Source organism: Leptinotarsa decemlineata, unplaced genomic scaffold, assembly GCF_025532065.1.
Source record: "Leptinotarsa decemlineata unplaced genomic scaffold, Ldec_3_MD MMD2_P_RNA_scaffold_8, whole genome shotgun sequence".
In the NCBI taxonomy this organism is placed as follows: Eukaryota; Metazoa; Arthropoda; class Insecta; order Coleoptera; family Chrysomelidae; genus Leptinotarsa; species Leptinotarsa decemlineata.
The window spans coordinates 1,364,359-1,381,310 of NW_027412535.1; the positions used below are offsets into that span (position 1 = coordinate 1,364,359).

Consider the following 16,952-nt stretch of genomic DNA (forward strand, 5'->3'; position numbering starts at 1 on the left):
AAAAGTTTCGTATTTCCTCTACAAACACTGATATAAATATGAATTCTTTTTGTCAGATTTAGAGTTAATAATCTGGTGAATGGATGAAAGTGAAAAAAATCTCTATAGAGCTCAATAAACTAATATTTTTGACAAATATTTACATGAAGGACGGTAGAAACTCACATTTTCTATTACCATTATTTGAAAAATACAAACAATTTCTTAGAGAACATCCTGAAATTTCGATATTGTACAGTAATAAAGGTCACAGAAGTTATGTATAAAAAAGAACTAAATTTGAAAAAGTCAACTACTTATTGATGATGAAAGCTACTATAGACCTTTGAGATCAGATCCAGCAAGTACACTCGAACAAAAAGCAAATGAATTAGTTTCAAAATTTTATAGTAAAAAATATATAGGTAAATGATAAACAAATTTTAAACAAATATTATTTCTGTAGCACCTAGATTTACTCTCTACCAAAAATACATAAACCAGTACTTTTCATAGACCCGTTATATGCTCTATGAATTATCTTAATATCAATCTTTGTCAATTCATTACTAAAATTCTCACAAATGCTTGTAACACAAATAATATGTTTTATGTTGAAGATTCATTTTCTTTCAGTGAATTCATTAACAATAAAAACTTCCAGAAAATTGTGTCAATCAGTTTAGATGTTGTGTCGCTTTTCACCAATCTACCCAAAGAATTAGTAAATCAGTCGAAAGAAAAAGGAATGATATCTCTAAATATTGTATTCTTGATATTAATATTTTTATGGAGATTTTGTATTTCATTTTCGATTCTACATAATTTAATTTTGAAAGAAAATATTATAAACAAATTTTTGTCACACCGATGAGATCTAGTATCTCTCCAATTTTTTCCAGTTATGTACTTGACGAATTATTGAGAGAAACAATTCTAAACTAAATTTTGATATACCTTTTACAAAAAGATATGTTGATGAACTCATTCTTTCTGTTCCAGAAGATTGTATAGAAGAGACCTTAACAATTTTCAATAATTACAATGCTAATATTCATTTACTGTAGAAAAGAGATTGATAGAAGTGTTCCATTTTTGGATATGACTCTCATAAGAACAAGAGAAAAATGTTATATGAGCAAGTGGTACAGAAAATCTATTTCTAGTAATAAATTCATCAATTATCATTCTTATCATCCAACTAAAATGAAATTGAACATGATTAATAACATGAAAAAAAGAGTTATTTATACCACAAATTCCATATTTAAAGATGATTGCCTCAATACTTTAAAAAGAATTCTTATCGAAAACTCATATCCAGAAAAACTTGTAAACACTTTACTTTTTAGTACTAAAACAAATTCAATTCAGACAACCTCAAATACAAACCAAGAAAACCAAGATTCAAACAAAAAATTCCGTAGCCTCCATACGTAAAAGATTTAACTTTAAAATTGATTAATGTTCTAAAGAAACAAATCTCAGAATTGCTCATGAGAATGTTGAAACAACTTTTCTAAATCTGATACAAAAAAAAAGGGGATGAGAGAATCTTCCAAAGAAAGGAAGGAAGTAATCAATTTGAAACTCTATACATGAATGTGTAGATCATGCAAGAAGTAACTTTCAGACACAAACTGAAAGAAAGTCCTCCTGAAACAGCTACTTTCATATAAACATTGAATTACAGAGGACTTTCTTTCAGTTTGTGTCTGAAAGTTACTTCTTTGCATGATCTACACATCATGTATAGAGTTTCAAATTGATTACTTCCTTCCTTTCTTTGGAAGATTCTCTCATCCCTTTTTTTGTATCAGATGGAGTAGTAGAAAGCCAAAAACTTTCTTTCCCAAAAAAAATTAATCACTCCTAAAAAATAATAACCCCTTCAATTCAAACTTTTCTAAACTTTTCTAAACTAAAAACACCTGTTGATACTGATCAAAAATTATAATATCGTTTATAAAATACCTTGCAAAGATTGTGATGCGGTGTATATTGGACAGACCTCTCATAAAAGTGACTGCAGAAGAAATGTTTTATCATGTGCATTATCAGAACATGTAAATTCATTAGACTACCAAATGAACTATACTAATGCTAGTATTTTAGAAATTGAAAAAAAAATTCTACAAACGTTGTTTTCTAGAAATGATACATATAAATAAAGAATTAAAATCCATGAATAAAAAAAACTGACTTAATATGATATCAAGAAAGGTTAATTGCATATATAAATGTTAATTAAATTTTTACTTTTCAGCTTTTCAGTTATTTGGAAAGGGAATGGTCATGTAGAAAAGATATAAGTGTCGAACCAGAAGAATTTCAGTATGGTCTTTCCACAGCTATGATAGTCCAACTAAAATGACGCTAGATCTTGGGATGCATTCACTACATAAGAATGGTTCTTTGTTGATGACTTTATACTGCCCATTCTGGATGCTGAATAAAACAGGTCTTTTGTTAGCATATAGGTGAGTTATCTGTCAAGGGTTTATTATTTCAGGCGTCCCAACATACCTCATGTACTACTAATAAATCTGATAATTTTCTTCAATTCAAAATATCAATTTCAGTCAACATGACAAATCAGTTGGGTAAACAGTTATTTCAATAAATTGATACATACTTGAAAATTTTCAAAACAAGTTTTCATTACCATGCTCTAAAAAGAATTAAATGAGCTTTTTAATCAATTCAAATCCATCAAAGTATTATAATACAAAAATATTTGAATAAGCTGTATACGAGTATGATCCTTTCGATTTTTTCAAGTTTGACGCTGATTTGACAAATTACAGATGACATATATTGGTTCCCCCGTTCTGCGCACGTGCTGTAACTTAGAATTTATCAATTACACAACATGGCAATGGATGAATCGCAACGAGAGTATATCTAGATTACATTGACACTGCGTTTGCAGTGAGAATTCTGAAATATATTCTCAATTATTTTCTTAAATTATCACTTGTTTTAATTTCCGGTTAACGAGTATTTTAGTCGGGGTTAGATTTAAAAAAAAGCCCTCCGTTACCATCCTAGAAGCATTTCATGTAACAATTGGATAAATGGCGATTACCCCCTATTTTGACCCCGCTGAATCGGAAAATACCGTTTATCAAGTCGAAATTCCAACCTGAAGTGGGATATTCAAGATGGCATCCAAAATACCCCTAAATCATATTATTTTTTACTTTTTGTCACCCATACGACTAAGGTGTTGATGTACATGTTTTCGGGGGTGTAAAACACGATAAGACACTTAAAAATCAATTTGGAACATTTAAAGTTCATTATATAATTAAATTTTGACAAAATGGGCCAAAATTAAAAAAAGTTGTGAAAACGTGTTCCATATGTTTTCATATTTTCTGGAGGGCGCTGAATGCGCATTCTCCCTCTAAAAATAATTTGGTACATTTAACGTTCACTAAATTCTAACATTTTTAATGCTCTTCATAATATGGAGGGGTTGTTTGTTCAATAACCTTACTGAAAGTGGTCGATGGCGCGCGACTATCGTACTGCCTTTCTTCTACACGCCATCTATTTAAAATTTTTTGCCATGCAGTGTCTGCAACTGAGCGTTTTCGAGAAGGCCGTGAGTCAGGTGCCGGTGATTCTCCGGAATATAGTGCTGTGAAACATACAGTATTTCCATATGTATACTTGCAGTGCTCCAAGGTATGTACTAAAAAGTGATTAGGGGTGCAAAGTGATTTACATGCAGCAATAAAGATAGTACTTCGACGGATGCACATACGACAATATATGACTAGCCTAGGGGTTTGAGGTTAGGTTTTCATATGGATATTTGCTCTCTTTTCAGGTTTTGATGTAACTATATTCAGGATAGACAACAACAATTGCAATTCAGAAGAACCGTCTGTAGTTAACAGCAATTTGTACCTTATTTCTCAAAAACATCTTTCGAAGTTGTCCAGTCAGGGTGCAACCAAGCTGGTAGAATGTGCTGAACAACGCAACACAGCCCACGATTGTCAATTCGGTGGTGCTATACTGAGAATTTCACAAAATTTACGGGGTCCAGCATGTGAAAATAACTTTGTGACTCATAATAACTGTTATGCAACATTTACTGCGAAAATAAATATCGAAACGCTCCAACAGAAAAACAGGTGCTGCGTCTCAAGATTTAAATTTTTGAAATTTATAGTGTGCTGGCAAGACTCTAAAGATCATCTACGCTTAGTGATGTCAACAAATATACACATGAAAGTAATAGAGCTTTCCAAATATGACTACAACCTAAACATTAGAGTGAATGCAGTTGGTGATTTGATGCCATGTACCATGGCACATGTCTCGTCAGGCTAGGCAGAGTAAAAGATGCGATGGATGCGGCGACAAAAATGAGGACCAGAGAAACATGCTACCGTTCTGGCAACTTCGCAAGGAACTTCGAGTTGCTGCTTCTCTCGAAAAGTTTAGTACCAGTGTTTGTGAAGGACAATCGAAATCAAAAAGTAGATTCAAACTAATGTACACAATAATTTTTATTTCCAGATATTGAAATTGGAAGATGTATAGCAGAGGTACGTGAATCTAGCAAAGGGCTTACACGTTGACATCCGAGTTTCATTTGAGTCCCTGCGAAGTACTTTTAAAACTAAGCTGGAAGAGAAATTGGGAGAAATTTATCGGTTTTTCCAACATTTTAACAGAGATGTTCAGGAGAGACAAATGTTGCTCATTTCCTTACAAGTATGTAAAAAGGCGGCTGCTGAAAACTTCTTGAACGTGGATGGTGACTCTGATTTACCTTCGCACGAGCCTGACAATTATTTTCGTACTATCGAACAATATGCTCTGAAAGCAAGAAGAGATTTGACGGCCCCGCCGGGTCATTCTGGTTTCGGGATTTCCCAAGTTTGTTGTTGTTTCTGTTAGAGACACCGATATGATTTTATTATTCATCTATCACTTTGAAAAAATGAAATTCAAGGAACGCTGGTTGATGTGTGGTACTTCCCAAGACAGAAATTATATTCCAATTCACGAACTATGTAAGAAGCTCACAACACAACAGATCAAAAACCTGATGGCTTTCGCTCGCAATCACCGGATGCGATACTACATCTAAGTTAGCGTCACTCTCAAAAACAGGAGGGTGGAAGTAGTACATAGAAGAAAACTACTGTAAACTTCTCAGTCAGCTTAGAAAGACTCCTGATCTGGCCCCCGAGGATTTCCGTTTGGTTGAACAGTTTGTGGTGCAAGCTTTATAAAAGGTTTGTTGCGTCTCTTTTCTATGACAAATGGCGAATAGAAACTGTTAGCCGTTTAAATATTAATATCATTTTTATTTGAGGCTGGACCGGACATTACAACGGCAATTACGCAGCACGTGTTGCAATCTTTGGGACAATGCGAATGCTAGAGTTTTTGTCACCTACCACAGATGCCCTCCGTCAAAACATTCTTCGGTGTCACTTCCAGGTAAAATTAACAAGAAAAAAACAAGAAAACAGAAAAAATCGAGGGATTTCAAATTTATTCTGTTTCATTTTTAGGTACTTGTAGATTAACGCCCATGATCAGTGTTCTGATTTACCAGACCAGATTAATGGCGGCTGAAAAATTGTTGATAGACGGTATGTCCCAATCTTGATGACTTTGTCACCTATTCCAAGTCATGTCCCAAATTTGAAGCTTGTGGCTGCAAGGAGCTCTGCGGCACGAAGCAGTGTGGCAGCAAGCCGCCGAGGGTTGCGTGCACCAAATGTGCAAGTGCAAGGCAAGGTGCCAGAATAGAGTAGAAGAAGATGAGGAAGACTACTAATAGTTGGTTAAATTCTTTAAAAATGTGGGAAATGAAGGCTTGGATAATGTTTGAATGCTTTTTTGAGCTCATAAACGTATTAAGCGCCCTCGAAAAGGTTTGCAAGCATATACTATACGTTTTCACAAGTTTTTGGAATTTTAATTAATTTAATTATACAATAATGAACTTTTAATTATCCAAATTGATTTTTAAGTGTCTTATCATGTTGTACACCCCTGGAAACATAAATCGACGCCTTAGTCGTATGGTTGACCAAAAGTAGAGAATAATATGATTTTAGGGCTATTTTGGACGCCATCTTGAATATTCCACTTCAGGTTGGAATTTCGACTTGATAAATGGTATTATCGGATTCAGAGAGATAGATAGATAGATAGATAGTTGTCGTTCGTAGGGGGGCAACAGCTGATTAACTGATTAACGGAAAAACAGATTTTAAACAGACAGATTTTAGACGTCCCGACTATTTTATCAGAAGTCTCCATCCGGTGCATTTGGAAAACAAACGAAACATATATACCTTATATACTTTCAATGTCGCATTTCAATATTATGAATTTCCCAATAATACTCGTAAATTACGACCTAACGCCTTCTCACCAAACGAAGTAGTGAAACAAGGGGAACTTCAAGTAATTCAAGGTCAATCATTGTAAATCTTATATTAGCTAATGATAAATATATCTCTTGTGATTTGGATTTAAAACATCACGGTGAACATCCCAGCATATTTTGGATACGCTATTTATGAATGTGTCGAAATTGGGGACTCATCACGCATCACGGTGAACATTCCAGTCCGTATTTTTTAATACGTTATTGAGAATTTATCAAAATTGTGGGATCCGACAGCACACATGGTTGACATCTTAGTAAATTTTTGATATGCTATTGTGCGTCAACAAATATGTGGACCCCGTACTTCAGTGTCTCGTGGGGAAGTATCTCATTGCGAACATTATTTTTTTTGTGTATGCTATTAGAGTCAGTTTGCTATGATGGAAGAAGACACAGTTATGAAGCAAAAATGTGGTTTGAATGCATCAGAGAATTGTTAAGGAATTTAGTAAATTTTCATGTTCAATTACCTAAAAGAATGTCTAAGTATTAAGAACATTCGGTACCTAACGAATCTTAAATGATTCAAAGTAATTTCAGAGAGGACCCTGTACATTATATTTCAGAAATCTCATATTCATCATAATAAATCTATGATTCAAAGTAATTTGAACTTTCCATTGCGTTAATATGTATTTCTCCTAGTTTATAATAATGCAAGGTATGGTAAGGTAAGGTAATGCAGAGAGGTGAAGTGAGGTATCCATTTTTTAACGTTCACGAAAAAGTAAAGTATGAAGAATTGCCAGAGTGACTAGGTATAGGTTCTGGTAATTTTTGAGTTGGCAGAAATGCATAAACAAATACTGACTTTTCATAATCTTGACAGCAGCAATCATTCATATGAAATAAATAATAACTTTCATTTCTATAATATAATGGAATACGCATATTTTATATCATTAATAGAACAATACCCAAATTCCACAATTGACGTTTTGTTTATCTGGTGACATTGCCTTTACACCATTCGGATATATCCGTCAAAGTTCGAAGTATGGCGCTTTCTGATTGGTCGGAGGTAAGAACGCAACACAGAAAGTTGAAAATAGCCAACTTATTACCTTGCGTTACATTGCCTTACCGACGTCACCTTACCTTACTTTTTATCTAGAACGCAAGTGTGTTTTCTCAATGCTTCAACTTTCTGACCTTACCTTATCTCGTTACCTTGCGTTTTTATAAACTAGGGGTTTGAATGTGTATGTTGAATAATTGGATAATTAATTTCATAATATGTAGTATAATTCACTGGAAATGCCATTCATAGAATAATTATACGGAAGTCATCTAGTTATAGTATATATACAGGAGATTATTATGAACTATTTGAATTGTGATTTCAGAAGACCAATGTGCTATACAAATTGAGGTTAGTATTTTTTGTTTTTCAGCTTCAGAAAAATATGAAAAGTAAGTTTGATTCTTGTAAAATTTTTCCAGGTTCAAGAAAATTAAATCTAATTGTCTTCCTTGAAAATCGTAAAAATGAACAACGAAAAAATGGTAATAAGTAGGGTGCTAATGCCGACTGAACGCCTCCCCCCACCCCTTTTGACCTTGAGACGTCACACGACCTTGAATGACGTCACCTAACCTTGAACGTCGTACACGTAGTATGAGCTTGAATGCGGTGTTTGACCTTGAGTGTGGGGTTTGACCTTGACGTTCGACACTTCGACTACCTTGAGCTTGCTCCATGGCATTGAATGTTGACCTTGAATGAAATCGTGACGTGTACAGAATATAACCTTGAACAGTGGGCGTTCGGCGTTGTCCACTCCCTTGTTGGTAATTCCTATATAAGTTCAGAATATCGTATGACGTCACCTAACCTTGAACGTCGTACACATAGTATGAGATTGAATGCGGTGTTTTACCTTGAGTGTGGGGTTTGACCTTGACGTTCGACACTTCGACTACCTTGAGCTTGCTCTGTGGCATTGCATGTTGACCTTGAATGAAATCGTGACGTGCACAGAATATAACCTTGAACAGTGGGGTTCGGCGTTGCCCCCTCCCTTGTTGGTAATTCCTATATAAGTTCAGAATATCATGCTTCCACATTCAGTTTAGACACTCTAAAATACCCAAATAGGTAAACAGAAGTACTTGTCGAATTCCAAAGTGAAGACAACGAGTATCAACCCATCCGAGAGGGCGTTTTCGTCAGTGAGGTGAATATATATTTTATTTTAATTAACCGTAATTTCACTATATTTATGAATATGGATAATTTGAAATTTGACATTGAAAAAATTAATTTTTCTATAATTCAACAAAGTGAAGCTTTAGAGCAGAAACCTATAAACGCTCTGGTTATTGATAAAGAATATAAAATTGAAAAAATGTCAATGTATTCCACACGATATGGTAAATCAATTCAAGTAGTTTTATTGGATGAGGAAAGTGATACTCCTTTTAAAGCATGGCTTCCAAAACGTGTCACAGAGCAATTACCAGAAGACTTCATTCGTGAAGTGAATTCATCCAAAGCCAAATTCACACTTACTTATATGGGTCAAAGTTCGCAGGATTATCCTAGTGCTAAAACCCGATCATTGATGAAATTCAATGTTTTAGATTGAACATTTTGAAATTATGATTTTTTTTTGTAAATAGTGAAAATATGGTAGATTAATATAAAATATGTATCAACTTGGTCACTTCATAGACATAGTCAGATTTCAAGTGAGTATTTTTTTTTATATTATTTGCAAACTAATGAATGCCATTTATGAATTTCCAGAACTCACCATTCTATAAATATGTGGATGCAATATTCAGCCCAAGAGTGGCCGGAAGCAGTGGATTTGGATTCCGCCATAAGAAAAATGGCTTGGGAGATGGCTGATCTGAGTTTTGATGCTCTACATTCATCAAATTATGATTTGAGTGTATGTTACGATGCTGAAGAGGTGCGAAAACTTTTGGAGCTTAGTGAGAAGTATGAACTCGGTGTGGCATTGTGTCATAAATATTCATATGGGAGTAGAAATTTGGATGAGTTCTGTGAGTTAATAATTGAAGCAGACTTGAAACATTTTCTTCAAGACATATGCACCTACCTACCGCAAAATATCATAGAGAAATATCAATTGGAACCACAGAGTCCCAACCCGCAACTGGAAGAAGCGATAAATGATGGTGTTGTAAATATTTGAAATCTGTTGTATATGTTTGTGAATAAAATAATGTTTCAATCCATATTTGTTTGTATCTAATTGTTTGGTGAATAAAAGATATAACATAATTATTGAGTGTTTTATTATTCATCAATATCGAATATTTCATAGCATATTACATGTCAATCTTATTACAATCCAGTTTGAACAGAGCCATTAAGAGCATTATATGATAGAACAGCATCGTGGAGGATGAGTGCATATACTTTGGTGTTTGCTGGAAACTTCACCTTGCGTGTTTCGAATTCTATTTTGATGTCGACAGTGGATGACTTCATAGCTTCGGGTTGATGGGAGCAGTCGATAATGAATAGTGGGTTGTTGCGAAAGCTACCAATATCCATCATCGGTTCACTCATAGTTTTATAATAGTAGCTACGTTGGAAGTTTTCATATGCATAGTAAGCTGATGAGTCTAACTTCTTGTCGAAATCCAGATTCCAACGCTCATATGGGTATACTTCAGAGTTCAGAGATAGTCGAATATTATTAATATTCACATGTGTGAATTTCGTTACATCTTTTGACATATTTTCGGATTGGTCGGTGTTTTGAAAGCCGATGATGATATATCGTGGTCTTTCGAGGCTGCTGGTTGTCTTCACCGCCCATATATCCGAGGATGTATCACGAAGTGTGGGTAATTCATAAAGGTCCCACATACGATAAGCCACCTTCACTTTAGCATTATTACCATTTTTATTTATGCGATTCAATAGTTTCAGTTTCTGTCGATCTTCCGGCACAATGTGCCTGATTCTCCATTCTATTTTATTGATTTCCAAATCTGCATCGACTTCCCCAATGAATGAATTTTTGAATGAGCGAGCTATAATCAAAATGAGCTCCTGCTTCACATTCATTATCCCCTTATTGTAATCTTCAGCAAAACCCATGAGATACTTCAAGGGTAATTTACCACTAAATACATTGCTAACGGGATCGAATATATCTTGTTTATTCACATCGAGTCCCCATCCTATCGGTAGTAGCGAATTTGCATGCGTTTTTCCGAATGATATCATCGTTTTCATTGTGGTAGTTATGCCGGGTTTTCGAACAACAACCACTTGCTCACCACCCATTTCATAGCGAATTTCGTCGAAAAGAAAGGCGAGAGCATTATTGGATAGGTAGCACCGCTTTGTGGCATCAGATGGTGTGAACTTCCCCTCGATATAAATGTAACTATCTGCAATATCGAGTATGAGATCTTGATAATTGATTGGAATTCGTATTTCATCTGAATTTTTGTAATATGGTGAACCATACGGCTTATATGTATGCTCATGAAGGCTGATGAGGGAATGGTCGAACATGGGCTCCTCGAACACTTCCAATTTATCACTTGTGGTGATTGTCGCCATGTTATTACTATTTTTTATATCGCACCTTCAAGCCAATAGATTTGAGAAAGTTCAGGCTACTAGCACTTATTCTATATCTTGACCGTTTGGCAGATATACGTGGAATGAATCGACTGCTGGATTTTCGCTTCTTTAAATGCACATGATCATAGCCTCCACCAAATACATTATGCTGACTCAACTGCTGCCGCTGCGGCAATCGCTGACTATTGAAGCACAACCCCATTTTTAGAAACGATAATCGCAGAATTTATAGTTCCATCAATGAATATCACCTGCTCAGCGTTAGGAAGTAACAAATACTGAGTAACAATTTGATCAACTTCAGCTTTATATTGACTTTTTTCACAGATGATCATCGCTCACCATCGTTTTTGCTCGATCGTTTGAATGCTTATCGAGGGTTGTTTTTTCAAATCAGATTGCAGCGATTTGATATCCTTATCCATATGCTCATACTTTTTTACAAATTCTACTAATTTCAGTCCAAGCGTAATGAGATCTTCCCTCACTGATACGGAATATTTTTCTACTCCATCTAATTTCAAATTAATTTTGTCAATATCAGTATCTAATTCTCCTCTCATCTTTGAGATGTAAAAACCGACATATCCTCGATTAACACAATCCGTACTCTCTTCAGGCTCTGCTATATTTTTCAAACGTTTATTTTCCATATCAAAGTTTCCATCGGTTGTTAATTTGAAACCAACTCCAGGCTGCCCACGCAAAACAGTATTTGAAACTGCCTTACTTCTGCGACCAAACTTATCGATGCTTCCTTTACTCATTTTCTTTATGATACACTAATGACAGTCATCGATGTTCTGAATCAACGTATGAGGAACGATGATTGTTACTAATGACTGTTGTCGATGTTGTGAATAAATATATGAGAAATGATGATTATTATAGCTTTATCAATTCCAATTTGACTATTATTTTTTCACCATTGAAATTGATCAGATTACCATTATCATCCAATATGCGAAGAGTGATATTGTCGAGGTACTGACGACCACCAGGTCGGATTGGCATATAAATAATATTTTGTGGCTCCTTGGTGAGTTTGTAACCGGGCTCTACATCAATATCAAATTCAAAGATGCTATGGATTTCATCGCCATTCGAATATGCTCCAGCTGTGACATTACAATCCACACGAATAATCCTCACCTTATTGATATTCACGGGCAATGTTGATTCATGTATTTCACCACAATTGAAAACATTGTCATCGAACCCTAGAAGTTCAGCAATGCTGTTTTCATGTTTGAGATGAATGTAATATTTCGATCGCATTTCACATTTCAGAGTGTTGTTGTTTGCACGTAGGAGAAATACTTCGTCGATATTTTCTTCAATTCCATTTTCTAGTTGCACTTCTTTGGATTTCATGAATCTTTGAATCACCTTATTAATTTCATCAATTTCATATGCCCCAGGTGGAATTTTTATAATAGTGGGGGGTGAGATAATTGTCTTCGAATAGCCGATAACATTATTCTTAGCATCTACATTGAATATGGAATTGTAGGAGTAGAAACCATGTAATCCCAGACCATAATTACTATTGGTATCCAATTCGATGGGTGGGTAGAAGTTGGCACTCAACTCGCTAGAGAATCCCGACAATGAAAACGTGCGTGACATGACTGACGAATTTTCGATGATTCATGTCTTTTTATTGCTGACAGCAGAAATTGTGGACCAATCGTCGCTTTTTCGGTGGTCTATCCATATCATTATGTGTGACTACATTCACATCATTCACTTTACAATAACAACAAAAAATTTTTCTTGTAGGTGGACCATCATTCATATCGGAATTACTACTGCTACCGCTGGAATCATTGTAATGCTCTTGACAGTACTGATACTTCAAGACATCAATATCATTTTGTAGGTTTTGTGGTAACTTATCCCATACAGATGCAATTTCATGTGATGCACACCCAATCAACACCTCTTTCGGCATATCAGCGAGTTGTTCTTTACTCATTTTTTGTAAAGTGCGTACTCTGGAATATGCGATCAATGAATGACTCATCCTCTTGATACTCTCCCTATCCTGTACTGGTGTTAACTCTATGTCTTGTTCTGAAGAAACTTCAAACACAAATGGCCACACCATACTGTGTTGAATCGTTGTTCACGCTTATAGTTATATGTGATAGTATTGATAGGATTCGAACCCATATAAAAATAGTGAATCAGTTCTTTGGGAGGGGGTAAATCGCCAAAACTATCAAAATATTTTATCGAAGTTCCCCTTTTTCTATATGCTACCCAATGTGTCCCTTGACCATGTCGACTATCCAAATTTACTATGGCAGATTCATATCGGAGTGGTCCTGATTTTGGTAAATCGTCACGCATATATACCCCCCGAAAATATGGAATCGTCATTTTCTTAGCGTAATAGTTGAGGTCGATATTGGAGAGAGCTCTTTTAGGTAGCAAATTTATGAGTTTTTTGAATTTTGAGGTTTCAAATAGACTCCTAATCCTTTGCGGTAAGGCTTCAAGTAGATACCACTTCCTTGTTTACCTATAGCAATTGCCTCCATGTGTTTATTATGGCGATTTGTCTCACTCAACTGCTCCCTACTCGCTTTTGCTGCTTGAACTGCTTTCGTTATACCAGCAGTAGCACCGGCTAAACTACCTAGTGCTGATAAACCAGCAAAAATTGGAATGAGTGGTAGTATTCCACCAATTTTAGGAATCGGTATGATTCGCGGTGTGCGAATTTTCTTTTTCCCACCTGCAGCCCTCATATATTTGCGTGCTGCTTTGAGTGCAATTTCAGCTGCTCTTTTAGAATTTTTGACAACAAATTCACTTCCACCCGCTTTGTGTAGAACATCACGCACTTTCTGAACGATCCCAGAACCAAAAGCTATCACCTTAGAAGCTTTCAATATTTTTTTAACTTTTTTTTTCTTAATAGAACGCTTTTTCTTCGGAATGTGTGACTGCTTGGGAGATGAGTCACAACCCATACCAAATCGGCGTTTCCCTTTCATTATATTCGTAACTAGCCAAGCAGCTCCTTTTTCTCCAATAGTAGCGTCTTTTGCTTTGACACGATTCCAAGCACTTTCTGCAAGCTCCTTATCCGCTATGTGTCTAGCTGCAAGATTATCAGGGTTCTGTGAATATGCAATATCGTGTTTTTTGCATGCAAAATCCAGCTGATTGACACCCGAATCACCTCTCAACAATCTTTTCTGCAATTTGGTGCCCGGACCGCAATACTGATAGCCAGGTAAGTGTAATTCAAATGGTAGATTATTGATGAGGGAATTGATCAATCCTCTACCAGTTTTATTTGAATGCAATTCAGTAGATCTGCATCGACTCATAACCCCTATTTAAATAAAGGAATCGATGTGGAACCCTGCTTATATAGTCTCCAACTGTCATACAATGCGCATATTGAAGCAGAAGCAGCAATTTTCCATCGATAATTTCGATGAAAAAGTGGGTGGTGGATCGGGAAGCGGTGTCAAACAACGTCACGGATCTTTACTTCCACTTTCTATTCGCGGCCTGATTATTGGACCTTCTAACTGTGGCAAGACAAATGTTATGATTTCTTTGCTAACGCATCCTCTAGGATTACGATTCGCAAATGTTTATCTTTATTCAAAGTCTCTTTATCAACCTAAATACGAGTATTTACGTGAAGTATTATCTTCAATCGAAGGGTTGGGTTTTTACACTTTTGCCAATAATGCAGGTGAAATAGTAGAGCCTTCAGACGCCAAACCTGATTCGATATTCATTTTTGATGATGTTATGTGCGAGAAACAGGATGTTATACGATCATATTTCAGTATGGGTCGTCATAAAAATGTGGATTGTTTCTATTTAGCCCAAACATATTCACGAGTTCCGAAACAATTGATACGAGATAATGCAAATTTTATCGTAATGTTCAAACAAGATGATATGAATCTCAATCATATTTTTTCCGACCATGTATCACCAGATGTAACATATAAGCAATTTCAAGATATGTGTGCGAGATGTTGGGAAGATAAATATGGATTTTTAGTAATTGATAAGGATCGAGAAGTGGTAAATGGACGTTATCGAAAAGGATTCGACGCTTTCATATATCCTTGACGTTCTTGAAGAATTGAATCACTTGAGTGCTAGATAGTGGAGATAACACTTCATTATACAAATTCTTGGAGTGAATTATGGAGGGAAAAAATGATGATGAAATATGTTTAAAAAGAAAGTTAATTGAAGCAACGGATGCCGTTCGGAAGAAATTCAATTATATCAAAAGTAGTCGTCTAGGTGATCAATCAGCACTCGAGAGGATCTATGAGCCAATAATAACACCTTTGAAAGTAATATCTGCCAATACTGAAGGAGCATCTCAAATGAATCAAGTGATGCAGAAAACAAAGCCTGCTACACCATTAACAGCCAAAACTATAATTGAAAGTGAGTGGAAACCGAAATTTGAAGGGGCTTCCTCGAAGGATCTTCAAACCTCTCAATTGACAACTTTAGATTCACAATCACCTAATGTATTCGATGATGGTGATGAAGTACAAAAGCATATAAAAAAGTTACTATCAGGAAATCCCTCTTACGATACAGTCTTTGGAGTACACATGAACACTGAAACGGGAAATTTACAAATGGGAGTAGCTGATGTGGAATTTATCGATGAGAAAATTGTGTTTATGAAAAATGGTAAAACTATTGGCTCTTATCAGGGCACTCCAAAACTATATAACTTGATATTCATGAAAGTACCATCGAGAAATATCCCCTCTTCCGATATGACCACATATGGTGATATACTCAAATTAACAAAGGCTGCATATAAATACAATGAGAGAAAACAAGGTCTTCTATCGAATAATTGGAAGAAATATAGAGAAATAATCCTACCATTATTATCCAATGGAAACCCTAGTAGAGAAGGTGCTGGCATGATCAAAATACCCACCCAGAAAAAATATATCAGAAATAAGCATACAGATTATGTTTATTGGAATGAACTCGAAGAATTGATTGATCGCCTTCGACTACTTTGGAGTTCACGACTGGCTGGACATACCGGACATGATAATGAAATATTAGCCATAATTGAGGAATTACGTGAAGAAGGATTAGTCTATTGATCGCAATATCATGAATATGATGTGTGAAACTGGCTCAGTCGATCACAAACGATCTAACTATGCATACCACAATTGATAAATTTGGTCGTAGAAGAGGTGGTGTTAGTAAACCAATAGTTGGAAGATCTGGTGTTGGATTCATTCTCACACCAAATGGTGATTATGATATTCAGAATAAGCGGTTTCAAAATGTTGGTGAACCTGTAGACAGTAAAGATTCTGTTACTAAAGGATATGTTGACGATCACATTAGAAAAGTCAATGAGACAACTCTGAAGTATTTCCAAGAATTCATTGCATCAACGCTACGTAACATCGGAAAACATATTGATTCAAAACATAATGAGGTGCAAATAATCATTGACAAAAATGCACTCATCACTTCTGCATTAGCTGATCAATTGAGTAATGTGGAAAAGCGAACTGACGTAATAGCTAAGTTGGTTGATACTTTTACTGAGCGAGTCATTGAAGTTTAATAGTCAATCGTTACACTTGCACCTGAACAGTAGAAAAGTGATTCCTCAATTTTATCATCTTGAAGAAGTCTTAGAGCAGTAATATGAGTAATGCAAAATGGCAGGTTGTGAAAGAAATACACAAGCCGGCGCGTCGAAATTTCCCCCGTCGGAAGACAATAATAAAGGGTTTTTCTGACTTGTGGCAGATGGATTTGATGGAAATGCAACCATATTCTAAAGAAAATGAGGGATGTAGGTACATCCTTATAGTTATCAACTGTTATTCAAAGTTTGTATGGTCAAGGCCGTTGAAGAATAAAACTGGTGATTCAGTTACTGCAGCTATGGCAAGCGTGTTGAAAGATGCTAAATAT

General features: G+C 35.5%; 1 protein-coding gene and 1 long non-coding RNA gene across 3 annotated transcripts in view; both read left to right on the plus strand.

The window, feature by feature from the left end:
• The window catches only part of LOC111511015 (intermembrane lipid transfer protein Vps13), a 1,108,316-nt gene that overhangs the window by 776,677 nt on the left and 314,687 nt on the right, over positions 1-16,952 (plus strand). The window contains 2 exon segments of the mRNA XM_074170346.1: positions 2,246-2,309; positions 2,312-2,458. Of these exon segments, the coding sequence (XP_074026447.1) occupies positions 2,246-2,309; positions 2,312-2,458 (211 nt within the window).
• On the plus strand, positions 2,465-7,918 carry LOC141480420 (uncharacterized). Of its 2 annotated transcripts, XR_012464330.1 has the most exons (4): positions 2,465-3,672; positions 3,818-5,240; positions 5,321-5,448; positions 5,523-7,918. It is a non-coding gene; the product is annotated as an uncharacterized lncRNA (long non-coding RNA). The 2 variants fall into 2 exon arrangements; XR_012464329.1 differs by having other exon boundaries at positions 3,080-5,240.